The sequence below is a fragment of the Mirounga angustirostris genome, unplaced genomic scaffold (genome assembly GCF_029215605.1).
Source record: "Mirounga angustirostris isolate CCGP_5_RB_7025 unplaced genomic scaffold, mMirAng1.0.hap1 SCAF_10, whole genome shotgun sequence".
Lineage (NCBI taxonomy): Eukaryota > Metazoa > Chordata > Mammalia > Carnivora > Phocidae > Mirounga > Mirounga angustirostris.
In genome coordinates, this window is record NW_026991718.1 from 48,837,558 (window position 1) to 48,863,710 (window position 26,153).

General features: G+C 43.1%; 1 protein-coding gene across 3 annotated transcripts; it reads right to left on the bottom strand.

Moving 5' to 3' along the window:
• On the bottom strand, positions 1–25,121 carry STAMBP (STAM binding protein). 3 transcript variants are annotated; one of them, XM_045884764.2, is made up of 10 exons: positions 25,031–25,121; positions 22,933–23,150; positions 13,102–13,177; positions 12,719–12,814; positions 11,050–11,416; positions 8,968–9,092; positions 7,954–8,091; positions 2,714–2,826; positions 2,022–2,121; positions 1–661 (listed from the first exon to the last, which is right to left on the bottom strand). In XM_045884764.2, exons 2-10 carry the CDS (start codon positions 23,133–23,135, stop codon positions 605–607), a joined length of 1,275 nt encoding a protein of 424 aa, XP_045740720.1. In that variant the 5' UTR covers positions 23,136–23,150; positions 25,031–25,121; the 3' UTR covers positions 1–604. The 3 variants fall into 3 exon arrangements, with proteins under 3 accessions (XP_045740720.1, XP_064428376.1, XP_064428375.1); XM_064572306.1 differs by lacking the exon at positions 25,031–25,121 and adding an exon at positions 24,957–24,978; XM_064572305.1 differs by lacking the exon at positions 25,031–25,121 and adding an exon at positions 24,537–24,933.
• Positions 25,122–26,153: the final 1,032 nt, after the last annotated feature.

The following is a 26,153-nucleotide window of genomic DNA, read 5'->3' on the forward strand; positions in this document are numbered from 1 at the left end:
ATATGTTAATTGTTATTTTATTGTAGAGGAAAAAAATATCCTGAAATACTTGTTAGATAACAATACTTCCTGACAAAATCATTCTTTAGGGTTTTCAGGCCTCACCATCTGGTCAGACATAGTGAGCTACCCTTCACCCTTGTAATAAGCTTCATTAATATTGTCATAAACCACAGGAAAACCCAAAGATTTTCTAAATGGCTTCCAAATTTCTGCATAGATGCCCTTAATAATTTCAGAGGTAAGCAATAAACAAATTGATGGAGAAATTAGAAAGATAGTTTAGAGGAAAAAAAATGTTAACAACTGGTGAATCTAGAACAAAGGGTATAGATTAAGTGTTCATTACACCATTCTTTCAAGTTATAATTGCAGACAGACTGAAAAGTTGTCTAGCATGATCATGCTATTTTCCACACTTGCCTAAAAAATACAGCCAATTATTCCTTCTTAAACCAGAAATATAAAATCAGTTCCCCCCCAGGTGATACTCACTTTCAATTCTGTCTAAAAAAGCTTCCAGAGCTTTCTGCAAATTTAAATTAAGGGGCTACAGTACACTGATATGGTTTTATAGTTCTTGGGAAGTGTTCGAATCAAATTCTCATCGAAGGTCTGTGATGGTCACTGCTCTGTCCACAACGGTCACATGGCTGCAGCTCTGCAACAGGGGAAAAGAAAGAAAGGGAAAGTCCTGGAAAATTCTAAGAAGTCACTTTTTAAACCTTCTTATTTAACATGCCTATTCTGGCTAGTGGTTTCCAGTTTGGAAGCCAGACTGCTACTTACATGGCAGTTACAGTGAGGGGCCTGGGAATCAGTGACTCCCCAATCCCTACCTGTAACCTCAATCAATGTGGGCCCACATAGCTTCATTTACTTTTCAGTTGGATGTATATCCTAGAGTCAGTCACGAAATTTACATTTATTTGAAAGAACTGCTGAATTCATTAGTTTTTTTGGGGGTGGGGTCACTGTGTCAACCAGCTAATACAGTGCGCCCACTGTCACTTGGGGAATGCTCAGTTTTGGCATGCAAAAGGGGCCTTTATAACTGAAAAACTGAAAATGCGGGCACTTCTTTTGCAGCCTCTATTTCAACATCCTGGTACCTAGACATTTATTACATTCCAAGCAGACTGACCTATTTTTGAACAGATCTGTCAGGAAGTTCTTTCTCAAAACTCAGCTGAAAACTGTCATTCCATCAGGACTTAGTTTTAGTTCTGGGAGTCCTATGAAATGCACTCGACACCTTTTCATACAATAATTCCTCTAACACCTAAAGTCGGTTTTCAGATCCTCCCTGAGGTTCTCCTCTAAACATCCCCAGTTGCTTTCATGTGACAAGGCTCTGAGTCCCTTTTCTAGACTGGTCACTTTTTGGTGAACCCAAAAGAAATAACACTCCATGGCCTGCATGGAGTGAAGTAATCTACTAGATTTGAGGGGCAAATTGAAACATACTGATCTTATCAGCAACTGAAACTTTTTATTCATGGCATATAACTTAGGAAAAAAAAAACTTCCTAAGAAGGTCATAAAAATAAATCCTTATTATTTAAGCAGAATTTCAGAATCAAATATACCTTATCAATCTTAAGTGGCTTCTTTCCTTTGAATTCAAATCTTTTATTGAAGTACAGGCTTAGCAACTGGTGTTGATGAAGGAAAAATACTAAGATTTAATAAGCCAGGTACTTTCTGTATATTCCTTCAATTAAGCCTCTCATTAACCCTATAAAGTAGGTATTATCATCATCATCCCCCTTTCCAGATGAGTAGGCTGAGGCCCAGGAAGATTAAGTCTAATCCAAGATAGTCCTTAAATGGCAGAGCTACGACTCAAATCCATTCCTATCCCACACTGCTTCCCACTTATGTCATTTTTAGGAAGATTTGCAAAGATAAGTGACAAGGCTGATCCTCTATGTGGGTCAGAAAGGACAATGCACCTCATCAGCTCAGACTGTCTTCCCTGCTTGAAGCAGAGCCCCAATTTCTTCTATATAGATACATACACAGAAGAGAGGTGGATCCTTGCTGTGTGGATGAAATCCTTTCTGGCGACAGGAAGAAATCTCCTCTAGTCCGTGGTCAGTTAGTTTAAAGAATCCAGTTCTGCAATAAGAAAAAGCAGGTGCAGAATCAAGCAAAGGTGTTTCCCTAGTCCCAAACACACATGGATGCATGCGTGCGCGCTTACACACACACACACACACACACACACACACACGGAGTTCATTTTGAGACAGCTTCAAAAGTATGCTGGCACATAGGTCTCTTCTCTGGTGAATGAATCAGAGTTAGAGAATGACTCATCACTGCCACCACACTAGCTGTGCTGGGAGAATTCATAGTAAATAACAGGATTTAGAATGAAAAAGAAGTTAGCTGAGATAATCTGTTTGACTCTGAAATTCTTTAATCTGACATCAGTCTTAAAATTCCTATTGCTTCAAGTCAAACACTTCAAATTTCTTATGTCCTTTTCTTAGAAAAGCATCGAAATTGTTGTTCGATTATCTTTATTAAACAAACATAGTAGGTGTATCAGGATATGGTGCTTAAAAGGTAACCTTTTAAAACAGCCAATGAATACCACAATCTACGTATTTTACCAAGAACAAGGTCCTCCAAACAGAGACCTTTTCCTCAGAGGCTTTTCCCCACTAGCCCCGTGTACTGCCCCGAACCGCATCTATGGACTTACTCCTGGAACTTGGGGGAGCAAACAATGGCTATTGACTCCGGCAACATCATCTGGTAGGAGCAATGAGTGTGTAGGTCAACGCTGGAGAGGAAGGCAGTCTGTGTGGGATGAGTCTGAGAAGAGGAAAACACGTCTGAGATCCCCCTCAGGGAGACAGCCAAGCCTACCCCATGAAGGAAACAGAGACAAAGACTTCTCAACAGCTGGCCACAATCCCCTTCTCCAGCACAAAGCCATTGGCAGTCACGATGGGGTACGCCTGAAGTTCATTACTTTTGAGCACTGTAAACAAGTATAGCTTAACAGGACTATGTGAAGAAATGATCATTTCTAATTGACCATCAAGACTTTTTTGGCCCCTCACAAGCTCTCTCTCTGCAATGGAGAGTCATCCATTCTGGAACAGATGGTAGATGCCGTCCAATACTTCAACATGGTGGAAGTCAAGGACTTAAACCACAGTTGGGTGAATGATTCTTCTTCCTGAGAGCTGTTAAAAGGTCAAGCATGAGGGGCGCCTGGGTGGCTCTGTCATTAAGCGTCTGCCTTCGGCTCAGGTCATGATCCCAGGGACCTGGGATGGAGCACTCCATTGGGCTCCCTGCTCTGCGGGAAGCCTGCTTCTCCCTCTCACACTCCCCCTGCTTGTGTTCCCTCTCTCGCTGTGTCTCTCTCTGTCAAATAAATAAATAAAATATTAAAGAAAAAAAAAAGGTCAAGCGTGAGTGTGCAGCTCTACAGGCAAAAATGGCAAACGTTGTCCTATGGCTAAAGCATACCATACAAGGATGTAAGAAGCAGGGGGGCACAGCGGTAGTTAAATCACACAAAAAACCCTATCTTGTTTGGGGAAAGGACCAAGATACTGAAATTTGAGGGTAATCCGTTACAGCACCATCGAAATGTGCATTCAATTTATCTCATTTGTTTTCAATCATTTAATGTTTTTGTTTTCAATCATTTAATGTTTTATTGAGCACACCACTGTTTGTACACAAATGAAGAGTCGCATAATGCCTTATGTTCATCTTAGAGGGCTGTAAATACAGATAACAAGAATGGAAAAAGACAGCCCCAGTAGGACTCAAAAAGACTACCAACCTTCACTGACAGAAAGGCCAGAACATAAATAAGTGTACTTGATCAGCGTTCTCAAACCTGCTGTGTACAAAATGAAGCTCCCGAGGAGCCTGTCGAAAGCATTGGCTCCTGGGCCCCACCCCTAGAAATATCCATCCTGAAACACTTTTTTTTTGAAAAGCTCATACAGGGGCACCTGGGTGGCTCAATCAGTTAAGCATCTGACTCTTGATTTCGGCTCAGGTCATGATCTCAGGGTTGTGAGATCAAGCCTCACATTGGGCTCCATGCTGGGCGTGGAACCTGCTTGGGATTCTTTCTCTCCTTCTGCCCCTCTCCCCACCTATGATAATAATAACAATAGTAATAATAATAATAGAAATAAAGTTGATTCAATGATTCTTATATGCAGCCTCATCTGAGAAGCACCCCTCCACAGAAAGCCGTGGCCAGCTCACTGTGGAAGAGGTCTGCAGGCCAGGAACATGTTAGCTGAGTGCTGACAGCAAATCCACACACAGGTCCTCGCGGGGCAAGTACGAACTTTGGTGACCACAAGGGAAAAACAGTGTCTACCTAATTATAGGATCCTACAGGACAAATGGCCTGTGCCAACACCTTTCATCCCACGGTTAAAACAAGGAATTTTAACTGGGAACAAACGAGGCCTACACAAGCTGATCTAGTCCTCTGATTTCTAAAGTTGGCTTAGCTAGAAAGACAATATAGAGACACACAGCAGAAGCTCAATAAATAATTGTTAAACTAAATCAAAAAACCTTGTCTTGAGCCTCTATTCCCTTCTATTGTGCTTTCTTTTTCTCCTTCCCTTCACAATTGAATTTCTTGGAAAAACAGTTGTGTCTGTCATGCTGGAGACAGAGGAAGGCATTTTTATGAAGAGAAAACAATAAACCAAAGGAGCAGAAGTGAACAAGGAGACTGAATGCTGGGGGCAGCCTCGGCGCCTGGATGGGAGCGGACCAGCCACGGGACAGCAATGCGGGCTAAGGCAGGGCTGAGGCAAAGTTCAAGGACGGCCTCGAATACTGGGCTGGAGGGTCACCCGGTACCCAGTAGCTGGTGAGCAATACATGACCATATAAACTTTTGGACCAGGGAACCTGATTTATAGCTGGCAAAGTACAGAAGGAAGAACTGATCTGCATAATCCTCTTGCCAAGTTTAGGATCTGAGCAAACCTCTGCTTTTTTCTGTTTTTAATCCCCAGTTAGGAAGGAATGGTACAGCAATATCACAGGGGGAAAAAAGCTGAAATACCATCAACTTCAGCTCTAAATTTGTTCCTAGCTGGACCTCACAGTTTTAGAAATCCTTTTATTCATTTGGGGCTGAGTTCTACCTGCAGTCTAAACAGTAATTCCCCGAACATTCCCCCATCTCCTCCAGTTCCTAAAACCACCTGTCTCCCCTCTGGCCAGGCAGCACATCGAGATGGCAACCGTGTTGAATCAAATGAATTTCATCAACCCCTCCACACAGAACCTCCAAAATCTCTCTGTATCTTTTTGAATTCTTCCTTCGATTCTGTCTCAGAAGGATGAGTGTTTCCTACTGCATATGAAGATGAGCCCCCTTTTTGTACTTTTGATTGAATACTTTCCTACCTCAGGGATATACATGTAGGTAGTAAAACTGTACAGACAGCAAAGGATTTCCAGAAAAGCCAGGAAAGAGAGAGATTACCTGTATCAGAGGGGAAGTGTGACAGGGCAAGACCATCGGGGTGGGAGCATGCCTCTCATAATGTTTTCGTTCTTCAAATGGGTCATGTATGCACACAAATGTTTGCTTCATGATTCACTGAAGTGTACATTTATGTTTATGTCCTTTCTTATGTGATATATTTCCAATATAAAGGTTTCAGAAAAACCAAAATCGAAACAAAACACATGTTCAAACCTTTCATGTTAAGCCATAAATCAAGCAAATACTCTCTCAACCTGGCTCCTCCTTAAATCACTGTCCCATTTTTCCCCCTTTCCCTGTGAACTAAACTCTTCCAAAAATAGTGTACATTTCGGGCGCCTGGGTGGCTCAGTTGGTTAAGCGACTGCCTTCGGCTCAGGTCATGATCCTGGAGTCCCAGGATCGAGTCCCGCATCAGGCTCCCTGCTCGGCAGGGAGTCTGCTTCTCCCTCTGACCCTCCTCCCTCTCATGCTGTCTCTCATTCTCTCTGTCTCAAATAAATAAATAAAATCTTTAAAAAAAAAAAATAGTGTACATTTCACCATCAGCATAACCTCAATCCCCATTAGTTCCTCAACCCCTACAGCGTTCCTCCTCTGGCTTCTGTGCCGTAACACTGCCCTCCCCCTGCTCTTCCACCTCTTTGCTTCATGACCAACTATTCCCTATGCTCCCCTGGGCAGCCTGCCCCCAACTACTGGTGAATCTCTTCTTGCTCTCCATTCTCCTCCAGTCCCAAGGCCCCCCAGGTCAGCTCTATGCAGAGGTCTCCAAATCCCTTTCCCACCTTGACCTTGCTCCCAAGTCCCAGCCACATTTCCAACTTCCTGATAACTACCTCCACCACCAGAATGTTCATACATACTTTAAATTCAACATGCTCAAAACTGAACCCACAATTTACCCCACTTCTAAAGGAAGTTATCCTCCTGAAGCCCCTGTTTCTGCTTATGGGATGATCACTGCCACCCCCATGAGTCAGGCCTGCTCTCTAAGTCACCAGTGGCTTTTACTCATCTTCCTCTTACTCATTCCCCACATCCTCTGAAATCCTACGTTCATCTCCTTCCCAAATGCAATGTCATCACCCTAGCTCTCATCAGTAGATTCTATCACCACCCTAACCTCTTATATGATCTCTCTGCCTCGACCTACTTTAAAACTGCCTTTATTTTAGATATTCTAAGAATGGCTTTGATCATATCACTGCTCTATTCAAAAACCTTTAAAAGCTCTCCACTTACTAAAAAGCAGAACTATTTTGCCTATCTACCCAAGACCCCCCCAGAACATTGCTCCAATGTATCACATTAAAGCTTATCGACAACGGTTTCCTGATATGAACCGTAAACCCCAACAAACCAGACCTCTCAATGTCTCAGGAACACAGTCTGCTTATTCCAATGCTGCCCGCCCCTGCATATGGAATTCTCCCTTAGCCTATCTTGTCAAAATTCTAGTAAATCAAGCCAGGGGCAATCCTTCCCTCCTCTGAATTCCATAGTGCTGTTCACACCTCTGGAGGCACTTGGCACATTCTGCCTCATGTGAAGAGTGATTACTTGTCCCTTTGTCTAATCTCCTTTATGAGACTAAAACCATATCTTACTCAAATTTGTATCCTCTGGCAGATAAGAAACAAGTTTTCTACCTCCCACATACTATAATAGGGGGTACCCAATAGAAGGCAAACATTTAGGTCATGGAATGCAGACAGGAGAAGCACATGGGACTGCCTCCTGGGTAAGTATTTCCCGAGTGTAACACACCTCCCCAAATCCAGAAATGAGCAGACTCGTTTGTATGTAAGCCTCTCACACAGCACGAAAAGTAGCTTGGTCTGTGGAGTGAGGGGTTGGAAAGGAATAGAAAGAAAAATGTAGAATGATCTTTAGGGATGGAATTACATTTTACCTAAATATCACCAGAAGGTTACGCACAATAAATAAACACTTGAAAATTCGCCATACTGGTGACCCAACTGGTTTACATAAAGGTGTATGCTGCTTTAACAAAGACCGAATGCAAGCATCTGAATTAACTTCCTTGGCTCATTAAAATATTTTGATTTATATACCTTTCAGGAATATCCTTTGTATGAAGTAGAAAGAGCCTGTACAGTCAATACCCACATATACTCTAGGCCAGCGTCCTATCACCATTCACACTCACAGGGGAACTGGGACTTTAGGGAAACAAGTTCATTTTGATTAAAATGTTTTTTAAAATTAAAAAAATTAAAAAGCCCTAAGTAGTTCCCAGAAATCAATACTGGAGTAGAAGCAGTCGAGTATGCTAGGGAAGTCGAGTGTGTATCTGACAGAGGGAAAAACAATCACCTAAATACTCTGGATATAGTTCACTTTGCTCGAAGAAAGAAATAAGCAGTGTGTTTATAACATGGGGAGAGAGGAGGAGCCTGGCCCTCGGGGAGCTCGGGATTGCTTACATGGATCCAGCCCAGTGTGATGAGACTCTGCTGATCCTGTATGAGGAAGAGCTCTTCTTCGTTCTCAGTGTGGCAATAATCAGACCCGGCACTTTGCTTGGGGATGAGAACATGGGTAATGGTAAACTCATTCCTCATCTGTCAAAGGAGAAAACAGACCAGCTTGTCACCACTCCCTGGCACTTGTGCAACCCCACTCTGTCACAGCGGTGGCAAGGTAAACATCTACACGACGAAGGCCCTTCCCTTGCCAGCACGAGGACTCGTGCCCCGAGTCCCTCACTCAGTGCTTCCCAACCTCGGCTGCTCATGCGCACTCAGGGGGTGCTCTGCAAAGCCACCGGCACCCACAGCCCTGTGGGAATTTCATTTCCAGCTGCAGCCAAACCAAGAAGCTCTGGGATAGTACCATTTCTCTTCCTTTGCTCGAATCTAAGGTAGTTTCCCTCTTACTGCTTCTCTTAGCCCTTCTCATTCTCTAAGGCTCAGTTCCAGTCTTTTACATTTCACTCATTTCTGCCTTCAGCAGTTAGCAATGAGTTCTTCAAGTGCCTCTATTCAATGACCTTTCCTTCCTCTGAATTCCTAGCGTTCTACCGCATATACCATTCAGCGTGTTATTTATCTTTGGGAGTATATCTCCCATCTCTCCAAAATGCTCCGGTACGTTTTGTGGACACACGCTACGTGCCTTACATATTGTATATTCCCAGGCCTACCATAAAGGAGGTACTCAAAAACTGACATACAGGTAATGCTGGCTCTTCCTACCAAGTTTAGAATTACTTATTTCTTACTACTAGCATGAAAATAATCCGTTCAATTCAATGGACTGTGAAAATCAACGAAATGCAAGGTCACCAAACTCAAAGTAACTTTGCATTATGCTATCCCCGGTTCCTTCTCCAGAGGGATCGTCGCCAACAGTAACTGACCCTGGATATCTTCTCTGAGAGTCACAGGAAGCCAAGGGGAAAGGAACAGTCCCAGCTAAGGAAAGTGCTTGTTTTTTACCAGTTTTCCACAGAGAATTCCACATGTCTCTACTCCTCGGGCTGTGTTGGCGCTGGCTAGCTGGAGAAACTGCGGGCAGAGCCTCTCGGGCACCGCCACATGGCGCAGTCCATCGATCGTAGGAGCTGTCGTGGAGAAAGGAGAGCAGTCTGAGACCACGGGAAGAGCCTTCCCAAGCAGACCCCAGAGCTGGCAGCCCTGGGAGAGCAATGCCAAGTCACTGGGGTTCTCGAACTATGGACAATGAGTGGGGAATCTCATCCTAATGGATGAGAAGGAGGAGGGCTGTGGCCAGAGCCACTGCAAGTACATTACTTTAAGAAAAGAGGCTTTAACCATTCAAGTTAAGACAAGAGTAAACTACTACTTAAAACAAGTTCCTGAGCTATTCAGGAATTCTCTATCACAATCTCATACAAAGGATAAAAAAAAAAAAAAATAGCCTCCTCATTCAACTGAGTTTTATTTTTATTTTAAATCTCTCTTTTACCTCGGATAAGAATATTGGAGAGTAGGACTTTCAAAAAAATACACCAGATACATTCTGGGTAACAGAAAATACTTTGGGTAACTAATTCTGAATTTATTCATTTAGAAGAACGTTAAAATGCCAAAACAAAACAACAAAAACCCCCCCACATTCTGGTCCTCAAAAGAGGCATGAATGCACAGAACAGCTAATAAGCCTGGTTCAGAATGCCAAGAATGGGCCCAGTTGCTGGACACCAGGGAGAAGCCCTGCAAGAGAGACCACAGGCTCAAGTTAGGGGGTGTTTTTCGTGGTCACATCTTCAAAAAAAAAAAAAAAAAAAGAAAAGGATGTTCTGTTTCTGCACATTTAACAGCAAGCTCTGAATTGCTGGGGAGGTAACAGACCGGGGAGCAGGCAGTCACGTGGCAGTCTAATGGCAGTATCTGAGGATTCTGAAGGAAGGCTCGGCATAGTCCTTTCTTTGCAATTCCACAACCACTCCCCGAGTGCACACCAGTGTGCACACCGTGCTCAGATCACAGGAAACACAAATATGAGTAAGACTCAAGCCCCAAACAGGAAAAAGTTAAAATCTAGTTATTGGCAAATGACTACACTATCAGGGAAATGATCTCAACTGCATTACAGATACTAAGAGCTCTGGGAGTCTTAGGGAGAACAGCATCAATCTGAACGAAAGGAAAGGGATCTGGCAAAACTTTAAGAAAAGCAGGGGAAGGCAGAGATAGAGAAAAGAGGTTTTAGGTTCAGGGCAAATGTTAACAAACCTCCTTGGATAGGATAATCCAGGGGCTGCTCTGGGAACGTGACAGCCCAATCTGACCGGAGCACAGAATATGGATGAAGGAAGAGCAGTGGGAGACAAGCCTGCCAAGTCCATGGGAAGAAATCCTAAAGGCCAGGCTTCAGAGTCTGGCACCCTCTGCCCACTCTTACGTTGTCCTTATAAGTGGATCTTCTGCAAAGCTCACTTCCTTAAATGCTACCTGAAGGCCAGTTCCTTCCCCAAATGATCTATTCTACTAATCGAGGTATATGCATCATTTTGCTGCTACTGTTACTGTCTCAGATGGCCTATCAGTGGTGAGAGGAGGAAAGACTGCCAATAGTTTTTATGGCTAGCCTGAATCATCATCGACTGCATATAGTATTTCCCTTGACCAAGCTCCTTAAGGATTGGGAACTTTTTTCAAGGCAAGCGCGACTCAGTAGCCCGTCTTCAGTTTTTAAAAGTCAACTGTTGAATTATAAAGTGGTACTATAAATTTCAGGGCCAACAGTGGACTCTAGTTCACTGAACATTTTGAATCTCTGTATAATCCTTAAAAGTTGACGGTCTGACCTTCAAGGATATTATGAGCTCTTCAGAAAAGCAACCTGCGCCAGGTAAATTATATGGCTGAAGCAACGGCCACTTTCACACGACAGCCAGTGTGACAGGACCCAGCATGACAATACCGACCAAAGGGGCTTCTGTGACCAGGGTCTAATGAGCGGGATCATGGAGGTGATCTTGGGCTGAAGCCCCCAGAATGACACTCTGCCTGGCTGGCACTGAGACAGAAGAGGACAGCAGCAAGCAGACTCACTACTTTCTGAGTTGCTCAATGCTCCAGGTTTCAAGGACCTGTCCACCACGGGTGGCTTGGCAGGCCTCACGGCCGTATTATAGTCCAAAGACTGCGCGGACGCCACGGGGGCCGGGGGAAACACGTCTGGGGAGGGCCTCTCCAAGTCCGGCACCAGGGGGCCGCCGAGGCCAGGGTCCACCTTCCCAAACTCCTGCACGATTTTCCGTCGCTCCTTTTCCAGCTCCTGGTTCCGGATCATCTCCTCAAAGGCATGGAACTGCTCCTGCTCCAGCTGCTGCTGCTTCTGCTGGGCCACCCTCTGCCGCTCCTTCTCCAGCTCCTGCTGGATGGCCACGCTCCGGGCCAGCTCTTCTGCTTCTCTCTTCTACAAAGAAAGAAGAGGAGTCAGGCTTACACATGACACTCGGGCGACTTCCCACCTCCGGACGACAAGGCTCTGCAGCCGAGTGACTGCTCAGGCCCCATTTCCCGACATGGCCCTCGTGTTTCCCTCACTGCCTGTGTCTAGCCGGCCACCGCAGCCCAACTCTGCAGGGACAGCGAAGGTCCCAATCCCCTCACCATCCTTCCCCGATGGCTCTTACTAATGCATTTTCGTCTTTACTGAAATCTTGATGCAACTTACCCTCTGCACCTCATAATCTGTATCCTACAGTTTTATTCTCTAACTGTGCTGTGTATACATTCTTTATCCCAAGTAAGGCTGAAAGATAGAACCAAATCTAAACTTGACCCTGCTGTATTGGGGGTCTTTACTGAATTTTAACCCAAAAGGAAGTCTCCAAAATTGTCCTGGTGATTAGTTCAATACAGAGTTTACATTTTAAACTAACAAGAAATATCAAGCAATAATCTCCTTCAATAAGGTTTTCACTCACTCAGTCCCTTAGAAATAGACACCTCATAGCTGTTTACCTCTCTGCTGATCTTCAGCATCAGAGTTCAGAACAGGGCTCAGCAGAGCACTACAAAATAACGTGGAAGGGCCTGCAACCGCAGTGAGTATTCACATCTGACACAGACCATAGACGTGCCTTGGGAGTTTCTCCACGTGCTTAAACTAACTCTCCCTAACAAGAATCATTTGAAAACAGATTGAAGAGCAATCAGTTATTATAAACAGGTATAACCAAATGTGAATCAACACCCCAAAATTAGCTGACCTAAAAACTTATGTTTTAGTGACAATTTTCACTGTTCTTAGGTTCTCACTCTAGAGATAGCAAACAAGATTTTCTATCCCTCAAGTCACCTTGTAAGACAAGTAGGCTAAATCTGTGTTAGAATCCTCAGCCTAGGGGCGCCTGGGTGGCTCAGTCGTTGGGCGTCTGCCTTCAGCTCAGGGTCCCAGGATCGAGCCCCGCATTGGGCTCCCTGCTCCGCGGGAAGCCTGCTTCTCCCTCTCCCACTCCCCCTGCTTGTGTTCCCTCTCTCGGTGTGTCTCTCTCTGTCAAATAAATAAATAAAATCTTAAAAAAAAAGAATCCTCAGCCTAAACACGTGTGTTCTACTCTTTTGAGTTTCTGGCCTTTGCTGAAAAAAGTAAAATATGACACTAAAATCACAGGATCTGCTAAAATATTGTATTGCAATGCCAGGGCACAGCCTAAGAAACCAAAATAATTTCTTTCTTTCTTTTTTTTCTTTTTTGCTCTTATATACTTACCTTTTCTTCATTATATTCTATATATTCTTTGGTATATCGTTTTAATAGCTCTTCCTTCAGCTCTTCTGCTTTGGGAAATGCAATCTCCTTTAACTTCTGAGACACAAAAGTAGAAAACCGAGAATTAGAATAATTCCCAGCTAATTAAGTAGAGAAGTAAAAAAGACTTAAGTCAACTTGGCAATGGCAACAATGTTTCTAAAAACAATGTTAAATACCCCCTACTGTACCATACCTGCTACTTCATAACTGATCTGGTGAAATGGCCTTATCTCCCAGTGCAGGATTTGAAGCTCAGGTGAGGACACCACTAATTTTACCTTGAAGTTAGTCTGTGTTGCTTTGAAGCTTTTAGATGGGCAACAGTGAAAATGAAGACCCACCTTTACTGTGTCTTTCTTTTCAGGAATGACAGCCGATTTGTAATCTCGATGCTTTGGGAGTTTCTCAATAAAGAGCCTAAAAGAACGGATCAGAGTCATTATCATGCAAAGACAATGTCCAAATGTCCAACAGACTCTGAAGAAAAGCAACTTCCTTGTCCTGCGGCCACCACAAGATGGGTTTCCAGACATGCAGGGGAGGGGTCACACACACCCAGTGACCATGTTCCCCACCCACCTCTAACCGTGTGTTTCCCTCCTCGCCCAAATCGGCTGTGCAGGAAGCACGAGACTCCCACAACTAAAAAGATGAGGGGGGAAGAAAAGCAAACCTACCCTGTGCCCAAAAATATTCCTCCAAAGAGATTCTTTTCTTGTTATGACCGTGACAGGTTTCCAAAGGAAAGGGCCTCGGTCACAAATTCTTCTTCAAATAACGGTTTGGCAACCAAGGGCAGGAGGCTGAGAAAACCCATGTTCCAGGACTACTCTAGGCCTGTGACCTTAACTTTGGCTTCTTTTTCTTTGGGATTCATGTGCCTTCAAAACAGAATATTCCTTGCATCATACTAAACACTGAGATGCTTAGACAGTACATGTGTTGTATGTGTGTAGTATGTGCGTGTTCCATGTGTGATGTGCATTATGGTCCTGATGAAGAGTTCTTAGAGAAACTAAGTGCTAGATTTTCTCTTTCAGTTTCATCCATGGCTGTAAAGCTCAGTGGGAAAAATAAACTGAATCAATTCACAGATCTCTAACGTTTATGATGTCTACTTGGGAACAGTGAAAACAAATAGAAGTTCAGTAACTTGTCACAGCCCAAAGTGGCAGATTCAGCAGGCCAGTTCCAGAGTCTACTCTTCTCACCACTATATCATTCTGCCTCTATATGGCTCCTGGAATGCCCCCAGACTGTTGGAAGGGTACCGAACAAAGATGTCTTTCAACAGAACTAAATTGTAATAAATACAAGCTGAGACCCAAAACAAATCAATTGAGGGGAGCTTACCCACAGCTCTAAAATACCATACCATAGTTGGGACTAACTGACTCTTTTCCACTTTCTGCCCATGGGTAGGAGTAAATGGAGGAGGAAGCCTCAGTAAGGGGAAAGAATTCGACCCCCACCAAAGCAAACTCTTTTTAAATGAGCCTCCTCCCTTGGTTCTATATTAGGCACATGAAATTTTCATTTCAATCCAATTTGACAAGACCCTTCAGGCAGGGATGAATTCTTAAATCAAAATGATTTTAAACCTCTTCCCTTTGGGTTCATGGAAAAAGAAAACAGTTTCCTTGAAGTCTATATTTAAAATTCAGATTCATTTGTCCACCCATCAAGCCCTGAAGAAGATATTAAGATAAGTAAGACTAGTTCTTAATGTTCAAGAGACCCATAATTCAGTAACTCTCTCTTGGCTCTATAAGACCAAGGTACCTGTTTGTAACTTTAGCAGGCTGAATGTGCTTTGTATGGAAGCCTGAATCAGCCAAGACAGTACCATGTCACATGACCACCACACTTTATATTCACTTGTGCTCTCAACCTGAAGAACTGTGAAGTCCCCGAGACCAGAGATTCCTGTGTCTTGTGCTTCTTTGCAAGTCCCTCTAAAGCCACCATAGTGCCTGTATGAAGAGGCACTCAATAAATATTTGAGGAATAAAATGGTCTCAAAACCTTCAGATGAGCTGAGTAAAAAAAAACCCCAAAGTACACAAAAGTGCATATAGTATGCCACCTGATATGTAAGAAAGGGGGACAATTCTATGTGTGTATGTACATACACTTTTACCTTTTTTTAAAAAGATTTTATTTATTTATTTGACAGAGACAGAGATAGCAAGAGCAGGAACACAAGCAGGGGGAGTGGGAGAGGGAGAGGGAGAAGCAGGCTTCCCGCGGAGCAGGGAGCCCGACGCGGGGCTCGATCCCAGGACTCTGGGATCATGACCTGAGCCGAAGGCAGATGCTTAACGACTGAGCCACCCAGGAACCCCATACACGTTTACTTTTAAGTACACAGTAATACAGGAAACCAAGGGAAGTAGAGGGCAGGGGAAATAAGAGTAGATGGGACAAGAGTGGGAGGGAAACCTCTCATCATACACTTCTTTCTATTATTTTGATTTCGAGCCATGGAATGGAATCTAGTTTTTAAGTACAGGGAAAACTTCTAGATGTGTACATGAATACCTTTCTCTTGTTTCAGCAGCTGTAGTCAATTTTCTGAATGGGGAACATATGGGCAGAAGGGTCTCTTGAAACCAGAACAGACAACACAACCCACTGTCCGTACTGGAGGCAAGTACTCAGCGGTGAGGAGGCAGGCTCTGGAGCCACGCTGCCTGGACTCAAATCCTGGCTTGGCCATGACTAGCTGTGTGAACTCCAGCAAGTTACTCGGGCTCATTACCCTTCAGTTTCCATACATATATTATATATATGGAGACAAACTAGTACTACCTGATAAGGTTGCTGAGACACTTAAAGAGATTTTTTTAAAAAGTGCTTAATGAGCACTGGGTGTTATGTAAGACTGATGAATTACTGACCTCTACCTCTGAAACTAATAATACATTATAGGTTAACTAACTAACAAATAAATAAATAAATAAGAAAAAGAAAAAAAAGTGCTGAGCACAGTGCCTAGCACATAGCCATCTGCTACGACTTGCTTTGTATGCTATATGATTGTTTTTACTAATAAATAAAAAAGTGTGAGCAAGAACAGATGAAGATGGTTAACACCAGGGCTAGAAGCGTTGTAGGCATAGAATACCCATGGCCCAGAGGTATACTGTTCTCTGGGGTTAGATCTCGTTGCAACTTAGGGTAAATGTATCAAAGCAAAGGGAAAAACAAAAGCAAAACAATATTTAGGACAATGGGGATAAAAAGAGATACACAGAAAAGGAAATACAAAAGGTAAATATACGAAATGGTATTCAACTTTACTTACAATAAAAGAAATGCAAATTAAGATGAGGTACCATTTCCATATTATCAGATTGGCAAAGGCTTAAAGGTTAATTATAACCAATGTACACAGGGGTGTAAGGAAATACACTTTTAACAGGACTGTAATTTGATAATACATTGTACTATCACAGGACTGCAATTTTGCTGGGGGTGGGGAGGAGAGACAACTATTCAAATTTTAAAATCTGTATATCCTTTAAACTCACAAGTCCACCTCTAGGAATTTATCCTACACAGTAATACAAAGACATGTGTATAAGACTATTCAATATAGCATTAGTCATAAAAATAGAGAAAACTAAAAACTTAAATGTCCATCAATAGGGGATTATTTAAAAAATTATGTTGCACCCAAATGCGAAAAACAACATAATCGTTCACTCATTCATTCAACAGATATTTATTGAGCATCTACTATGGGATCAGGCATTCTTGTAAAGGCTGGGGATTGGGCAGTGAACAACAGTCATAAATCCCACCCCACAGGATATGCGTTACAGTGGTGGGGGGAAAGACAATAAAAGAAAAAAATATAATCAGTGCTAGAAGAAAGACATTAATAGGGAAGGGGAACAGGAAGTGACAGGGGAGGGAGTGAGATTTTAGATCACGCAGCTAAGGAAAGCATCGCCGAGAAGATAGCATTTAACTGAGGACGGGAAGAGAGGAAACCATGAAGAGATCTGGAACAAAACTGTTCCAGGCAGAAGAAATGGCCCTGAGGAGAATGAGATGTATCAGTATGTCCTGATATGGAAGGAAAGCAAGTTGGAGAACAGAATATACTGTATGATCTCATTCAGGCTTTAAGAAAAAAAAGAATAAACACATGAGCCTATGTGCTTGCACGGACATAAACATTTTCCTGTATACACAAGAAATTAACAGTGGTTATCTCTGGTGGATGTGACTCTTCTTTTCACTTTAGTATTTCCCTTGCTGGATGGTTTGAAAAAAAAATTGTTTTAATCATGAATATTAATTTTCTATACAAATAACTAATTCAAAGAGTCAAGCAGAAATTCTCTAACATGGATGGATGAAGGACTCTCCTCTCATTTCTTCCAATCTTGGAAATTATCAGCAAAGTGAGCATGATCACAGATCCTAGTCTATAAGCCCCAATCCCAGAGGAAAACTTTTTTTTTTTTTTAAGATTTTATTTATTTATTTGACAGAGAGAGACACAGACAGAGAGGGAACACAAGCAGGGGGGAGTGGGAGGGGGAGAAGCAGGCTTCCCGCAGAGCAGGGAGCCTAATGCGGGGCTCAATCCCAGGACCCTGGGATCATGACCTGAGCCAAAGGCAGAAGCTTAAAGACTGAGCCACCCAGGCGCCCCAAGGAAAACATTTCTGATACAGGTGACAGACCATTTTCAGAAAGCAGGTCTGTGTTATAGGAGGCTCACACAGCAGACAAGAATTGCCTAAGTCCTCTGTAACTCCCTTCTATGTAGCCTAGTCAATGACCATAAAAAGCTGTGAAAGAATTCACGGCCTGAATTATTGTCTGTGCTCATCATGAAAATATGTACTGATTTAATATGCTGAAGATCCTGCTATACTGGGGTCTGCAAAAGGCAAAGCATTCCTACAAGAGGGAAAACCTCTGAGAGGGAAATGTGCTTCAGATCATTAAGATGCCTGAACTGCCCCAGGAAAAGAACAAACATGCCTTTTAAAATCCGGAATTAAAGTATCCACAAAAGGTCAGGAACAATGACTTGCAATAGTGGGGGAGGCAGAGGAGTGGTGAGGTAGATGCCTGCTCCCCTCCCTCCTCTCTCCTCAGTTGTAATAATTGCCTAAGTGAGCCACTGTTACTGACAAGAATATACCAAGAAAAATGCGGTGGAAAAACAGACTAAGAATATTAAGCCAGAACTTTTTCGCAACTCCTACGGCTTGTCAGTTCACAAAACCAGAATTAGGGTCTTAAAGATACCGGCGAGAAAAAATGGAAGTAACTACATTTATTGCTTCAGGTCAAGCCAATCCAACAAAGTCCCAAATTAAACTCCAAATCTAACAAAGTAAATAAATGAGCTGCTACATCCCACCCCCTTCTCACTGAGCTCTTCTGCAGGCCCACTTCATCGTATTAAATGGTCCCATCAGTGGGCCCCCATATACAGGGACAGATTCCCATACTGATCTCCCTGTGAACATGGATATTCGTGTCACTCAAAGTAACCCCAAATCACAGAACAAAATCGATTTAAGTATCTGTGTACTCTTAATCCTACCTCCTCTTGCCTATTCAAGAGTTTATTGCTACAGTTAAGCTCTCACTTTTTGTGCTGTACCATCAGCTTCTCCTTCTCCACAGCTTCCGTTCCATCAGCAAAAAATATGCTCTAGAATCTCCCATCTCAAAACACACACCACACATTCATGCACTCCTTGTCCCCCTTCAATTACTCCCTCATTTTTCTACTTTATTTCTCTGCCCAAACTCCTCCAAAGAGTTATCTATGCCAGGGCTTGGCAAAGTACAACTAGTAGGTCAAGTCTGGCTTGCCATCTGTATCTGTAAATGAAGTTTTGTTGGAACACAGCCACACCCATTCATTTGTGTGTTATCACACTAACAGAGATCAAATGGCCTTCAATGCCAGAAATGTTTATTATCTGGCCCTTTATAGAAAACATTTGCTGACCCCTGGACTATACTCATGGTCTCTGCTTTCTTATTGTCCATTCACCTTTCAGCCCACTCCAATCTAATGTCTTCTTAGTCCTTCTAGTGAAACTGTTTACCAAGATCACCAGTGACATCACGACACCAACCTCAAAACCTCACCCACCCCATCTGACCCATTCTGACGCAGCTGGCCACTCTCCTGCAAATACTGGCCTCCTTTGGCTCCCATGACAACATTCGCGCCTGGATTTCCTCCTGACTCTCAAATCTCCCTTCAAGTCTCGTCTGCTGGCCCTCCCTACCTAACCAACCTCGAGGCTCTTCTCATTCTACAGTCTTATTATCAAGGTTTCTTGATCTTTGAATGTGTCATGAATCCTCCTAGCACCTGATGAAGCCTATGGACTCCTCAGAATAATTTTTTAAAGATATAATATAAAATATGAAGGATTACAAAAAAAACCAATACTCCTGAAATACAGTTTTCAAAATATAAAAACAGTACTATGTGCTTCTTTACTGATACATTGTTAATACATTACACAACAGGATCTAATTGTGGCTTTAATAACTGTACTGTAATTCAGAAGTAGAGGTAAGTGTAAATGCTATTTTGGGATATCAGCATCAATCATAATGCGTAATAAAAATATCGATTCCTATTGGTGACATTACAAATATTATTAATACTACTGTGCAAAATGGAAGAAAATGCTAAATTTCAGTTAGAGGTTAGTAAACAAGAAAAGTTTTTCCCAACTGAGTTCATGGAGCCTACATTCCATCAGTGAATCCCTGTGGGGTTCCTGGACCCCCAATTAAGACCTATCTGCCAGAAGATCTCAGCAGCTCTCATGGCTTCAGAACCACCCAAATGCCAAGGACTTCTGGGTTTGTCTCCAACCCAGACCTCTCCTCAATTCAGACTGGTACGTCCAACTTCCTACTGGATATCTCACAGGCATCTTAAACTTAACACCTTAACATGTCAAAGAAGCCAGGCCTGAATTCTTGAATCTCCTCCCTACTCAACCCCTTTTCTATACAATTCTCCCCATCTCAGTAAATGGGCCAGCACATCCTGAAGTTACTCAGGGCAGAAACCTGAGGTCAACATTGACACCATCATCCTTCCCAAACTATCAGTCAGTCCCATGGACTCTACCTCCAGAATGCCAATGCACCTGCTTCTTTCCATGCTGCCACACTCCTTCACGCCATTGCCATTGGTCTCTCCCTTGAATTGCCATAAGAGTTTCCTAACTAATCACCCTGCCTTCTTTTTTTTTTTTTTTAATTTTATTTATTTATTTGAGACAGAGAGAATGAGAGACAGAGAGCATGAGAGGGAGGAGGGTCAGAGGGAGAAGCAGACTCCCCGCCAAGCAGGGAGCCCGATGCGGGACTCGATCCTGGGACTCCAGGATCATGACCTGAGCTGAAGGCAGTTGCTTAACCAACTGAGCCACCCAGGCGCCCACCCTGCCTTCTCTTAACACACCCTCCATTTACCACATAGTAGCCCAAATTTATATTTTTAGAATATAAGTAAAATTAAGTCATTACCTCACCTAAAACTCTGCAATGGCTTTCTAATGCTGTCAAGATAAAATGCAAACTCCTAATTGTGGCCTGCATGATTTGGCCCCACTTGCCTCTCCAGCCTCATCTCCTTCTCCCTCCTCACTTGCTACACTCCAAACACAATGATGTTCTTTCAATCCTCAGAACACACTAAGGTATTTCCTACTTAAGAGCTTCTGAACACACAGTAATACCTGTTTTAAACACTTTGTTTGCTCCAGGGTCTTGGAATGACCAACTCGGTGGCATCCTTCAAGTTTCGGTTTAAATTTTACCTGCTCAGACAGACCTTACTCTATTTGATACCCTTGGTTATTCTCTGTCACAGCACTCTCTCTGTTGCTTTCCTAGCATCTGCCTTATTCTGTGACATTTATTTCCTTACCTGTTTATTGTCTTCTCCCATAACTAGAAAGGTACACTAAGAAGGGCAGGGGCCATTTTACTTCCTATACATCCAGGACCTAGAGCAGTGCCAAATAGAGAGCAGACGTACGCAATATATATTTGTTGAATGAATATGGTCCTTGCCCTCAAAGCACTTTCTATGAGGGGCAACAGAACCCAGAAGGTCCTCCAGAAAATACTTGATAGAGTGATTCCATGATTCTATTTAACTTTCTCAACCATGATTCTTTGAAGAATTGTGCCCTAGGGGCTCATTCTGGGAGAACTCTCTACAAGATTACTGGAAATATACAAGAATATTATTTCTACCAGCAGCAGAAGAAAGGGACAGTAATCAAAGAAACCTCTCAGGAAAGTAAGTTTTGTGCCCACTGTGCCGAGGAATGAAAAACTCATAATAGCAAAGAGAAGCAAAAATGTAACTATAATTCTATGTAACTTTATCAACACTGAGGTCACATAACAAGGCATGTTATGCACGATCTGAGGAAACAGGCACTACTTTTAAAAAAACTTAAAAAATAAAGAGACAAGAGCAGTCCCTTTTCTACCGAAGGGACTCTAAAATCACAGTACAAATCCCAGGAAGTCCACTTCTAGGCTACTTTTCTTTAGAACACTGGTTTTCAACTCGGCCAATTTTGCCGCTTAGAGGCCATCAGGTAATGTCTGGAGACATTTCTGGTTGTCACAACTCAGGGAGGGGGGAAAGGGTGCTACTAGCATCTACTGGATAGAGACCAGGGATGCTACTAAACACTCTACAATGCACAGGACAGCACCCACAACAAAGAACTATTCTGCCCCAAATGTCAACAATACCAAGGTTGACAAACCCTGCTGCAGAGCATGTGATCAAAAACTGAATGTGATACAACTGAAATGCATTTATCATTTCTAGGAGAACACGTAGGAAACTAATAAGAGGGACTGCCTCTGGGGAAGGGCACTGAGAGTGTGGGGAAAAGGGAGGGAGAAGGAGACTTAGGTTTTAAATATATATACCTTTTCGTACCTTCTGAATTCTCTACCATATGCACGTTACTTATTCAAAAAATAATAAAAAATAACCAAAAAATAGTCAGTGTGGCTCAAAGCTATGGTCTCAACTCTAGCTTCAACTCACAGAACATTACCAAAAAGAAAACAAACAAAAAACAAGACCTATGTTGTAGATTAATCCTGAATTAAGAGTCAGAAAATCTAGGGGTGCCTGGGTGGCTCAGTTGGTTGAGCATCCGACTCTTGATCTCAGCTCAGGGTCCTGTGTGGACCTGTGTGGAGCCTACTTAAAAAAAAAAAAAAGTTAGATCTGAGTTTTCTCACTCTAAAGTGTGGAACAAAGCATATCACTAAACCCAAAGCCTGCTTCCTCACATGTAGAATGGAAAGACAATATGCCCTACTTCATGTACTTAGAACTATGAAGATCAAATGAAACAATGCAGGTGAAATACTCTGAACTATTAAGAGTTATACAAACACATTATAGTCATTATTTTTCTAAAGGTCCTGGTATTACGAAAGAACAAGGCTAGAGATTATAAATGAGACCCTTTAACATTATTCCCTTCCTAAATTACACATCATTTCATTATCATTGGGGCTTTAGAAGTTGTTCCCTGTTAGATGCATGGCCATCTTCTATTTATGCTGCCTACCCTAAGATGCTAAGTAACTCAAGGGAAAGGTCTTATGGTGAGCCACACAAACTGTAGGTGGTCAATACTTATTTGATGATTTGCATGATTATGATAAAGGTTAAGAAGAAAACCTTTTTCCTGAATCACTCAATTTGTGACAAAAGAAGTAGAGGTGAGGAATTTTGGCTCTGCTAAACCTCAACAATAATCCTATGATTAGCTTCCTTAATAAAGAGATGACAGGAAAAACATTCATCAATACAAAACATGTGTAGTTTAACCATCCTCTCTCTTGCCTAACAGCTGGGCCACGTGGGCACAGGCCAAAAAGCTAGGTCTCTTACTCATGAAATCACTGAGTCATGAAAATAACACTTTCAGTACTCATGACTTTGAATGTCAAGGACAGTCAGTATGTAGGAGCTGCCTGCAAAAATGATTAATGCTAATGATGTCGTAAAGTTCTCTAGTTTTAGCAATTCTGAGCAGCATAAATGAGCACAAGTGCAGAATGAGTGAGCCATCAGTCATCGGAAAAGAAAAAGGAAACTGGAGGTGTCTTACGTGATATACTTGTTATAGAGGATGAAGGCATGTTCAATGTTGCCTTCCTCAGAGTAAATGGATGCCATTCGTATAATCTCGACTCCAGAGCGGAAGTACCGTCGAGGTGGAATGTCTTCATTTATCTCCACTGCGCTACCCATCTGGGAGAGGGCCCTCACCCGGTCTTCGGGTGGAAGGCTCACATCTCCATGGTCAGACATCGGGACCAAGAAGTTCTGAGACAGAAAAAACAGGTGGCATGAGCACCATGGTCCCCATCCCCCTAGCACAGCCTAGCACACAGTATGGTTCATCCCCGAACTTCTACCTTACAAGGAAATTAAGAGAGAAATACCATAGGCTGTGGCTTGTATCAAACGAGGTCTCTTTCCCACAAGAAGGCTGAGACCCTTGAGGAAGCCCATATCACAAAGATAAAAACACTGGCTGACTCAAAAGCCCACAATACCTGTGCCATAATTAGGTGGTACAGGGAGTAAAACTATAATGGGGGTTCAGTTCTATCCTTCATATTAATCATTCCCTATCATTAGGTGGCCCTGCCCTCAGCACCATAAAAGGATGGAAGGTATCTTATATTTTTTGCATTATTTCTCCTACCAGCTACCCACTTCCATCTATCCCAGTACTTGGCACAGTATAGGCAATGAACTTTCTTGATAATTGTAAGCTGGTTTCAAGTTTGGTCATTTTTATTTAATAATGAGAGTAAACGACATTTTTCTCTGGTGTACTTTTTCATCTCTGATCACAATGTGAGGGGAACTGGTCTGGGAATGAATGTTCACAGTCCCAGTTCTGCTCACTAAACCACTCTTCCAGTCAATCCACAACATCATTCATCATGTCAGGGTAAGGAATTTAGATCTAAAAAAAACTTACTCAAATCTATCTTCAAAGACTAAGCACTCTTCAAATAACAAAAGGGCACAAAGGTAAATTGAAACGCAAAAAAACAGACCAACAAAAAACTTGAGAGTTTTCCCTTCCTGTGTTTCAAACTGCAGTAATTCTACAATCTTTCTAGGTACTGTTGCTGTTAGAATCAGATTCCAACTCCCAATCAGATATCACTCTACATCATTTTTAAAAAGAATCTGGGTATCTGTTACACATCGAATTTACAGCACACCCTAGCCAGCAGGCTCTAAAATATACAAACTAGAGTAGAATCCATTTTGGAATTCAAGCCCCATGTCAACCGGTCCCATTTTGTCTTTTCAGTCTTAAACCTTACTCCTTCCCAACAGAGATCTTTTGCTTCAGTCAGGATTCTGATCTGCCCAGAAATCCTCACATGTGTTTCATTTGTCTATCCACTGTTTTTCTGTTTTCCACTCCAAGCCCTCCCTCAGAGAGGCTTCTCTTGGTCAATTCTATCTCTAGGTCACACTTCTCCCAAGCTTCCTCTCTAAACACCCTCAGGAATAGTACAAAAGCTGTGCGGACTACGAGGGATGCAGAAGCATTCCATCTCCCCCAAAGCCGTTTTAGAGGCTCAGAAAGCCGCTCAGCAAATCTAAAACTTCCCCAGGTTGCCTAATTAGTAAACTCGATCTAGAGCCCATTAAAGCTAACAGAAGCTTGTTGCGCCTCTGTACCTCTGGGGAGAGGATCTGTAGGGTCGAGAATGGAACCCCCTCCCAAGGCCAGCGAGCCGTGCCTGGTACTAGAGGGCTGAGCAAGACTCCCGAGATGTGGCATCCGCAAAAACGGGAGAAGGTGGCATAAAAGACTGAGGAGGAACGATGAGGAGGAGGTCAAAGGAAGTTGCAGGAATGAGCGGAGGGGGTGTATTCAATGGCGAGGGACCTCCTGACACCTGCTTCAGGCCCCCTTCTTGAAGGCCCTCAAGCCCAAGTTGCCAACCCAGGGCAAAATTATCCAAGGTTTTCGGGTCTTTACAGAGCAGCAGGCGGGGACGCGCTGGGCCTGGCTGGGACGGGAGCCGTCAATGGCCTCGCGCGCGGCGGGCCGGGCAAGGGCGCGGGGGAGGACAAGGCCGCAGGCCCCACACTCACGGCGGCCGCTCCCCTTCAGAGTCCGACCACGCTCAGGGCCCCAGGCCCACCACATTCCCGGGACCCTTCCCCACCTGTCCCCGCGGACGACCCTCGGAGCTTCCGGAAACGTCACATCCGGCGCGCGCCCCGCCCACTCCAGCTGGTCTACCCCTTTCACTCTCAAGAATACAGGACCCGGGGTGGCAAGCTGGTGGGCGGGGTTAGAACCTCGACCTGCGAAAAAACCGACCAATGAGGAGAGAGCTCCACGGCGGCCATCTTGGTAAAGGAAAAGCAACAAGGAAGAAGGGGAAGCAAGTAGTTAAAGGAACCGATGGTCAAGCTAACTTACATTTTTAGAATTAATTTGATTTGGGGTCGAGTTTCCTGCCAGATAGCCCCTATACCACACTCACACAAATCCACAAATCAACATTCAAGAAGCGATTGGTGATGCAAGTACCTGACTGAACTAACCAGGGTTTCTAAATCGGTGAAAAAAAACCTGAAAATTTCAGCTTGTTTATTCCTACACAAAATTGATAGCCTGAGGTATTCGGCAATCGCTTCTATTGCCTAGAAAAGAACTTAAGACTAACTTTTAATGTTAGAACCAATACAATTTATTAAAAATGAGTGTTTAATTTCTAAGGGCCACTGTGCAAAGCAATGGAGACACAAAAATCTGTATGATGCAGTTCCTGTCCCTGCAGCCAGGACAGGCGGTTATTTATACCAAGTACAAACAGTGGCATATTCTGTGTATGGGTGTGTGTATGAATATATGCACAGACTCTTTCCAAAAAGGTTCTTCAAGCCTGCTATTAATTCTATCTCAGGAGATTTTGTGTATCACCACTCTGAAACTTTCTGCTCTCCGGGATACTTTACCCACCAAACTTGGCGACCCTCCCTGTAAGTTCCTTAACGTGATGACATGACCTATCCTTCAAGGTCTTGCTTAAAGCCCCTGCACTGGTGTTACCCCTTCCACTAGATCAGGGTCCAGATCTCTAATTTCTCTGACTCTCTGTTGTGTATCTGTCTTTGGGATTTTCCCAAAGTGATCCTATGTGGTCATTGGCTTTTCAGACTTACGCTGAAAGCACTTACCAGATTCTTTCTCCCCTACAAGCATAAATATGCATGTCAGTGCAAGGATCCACTATCAATTCTCCTGGACCCCATGCAGAGAACCCTGGCAAGACAATTGTA

What these genes read in the sequence shown, in the direction of transcription:
- STAMBP (XM_045884764.2), bottom strand. Translation starts at nt 23,135, where the DNA reads ATGTCTGACCATGGAGATGTGAGCCTTCCACCCGAAGACCGGGTGAGG. An exon ending in AAAAGAAAGACACAGTAAAG is followed by an intron (nt 12,815 to 13,101) that starts GTGGGTCTTCAT and finishes TTTGTGTCTCAG; the next exon opens with AAGTTAAAGGAGATTGCATT. An exon ending in TAGAATATAATGAAGAAAAG is followed by an intron (nt 11,417 to 12,718) that starts GTAAGTATATAA and finishes CTTTCTTTGTAG; the next exon opens with AAGAGAGAAGCAGAAGAGCT.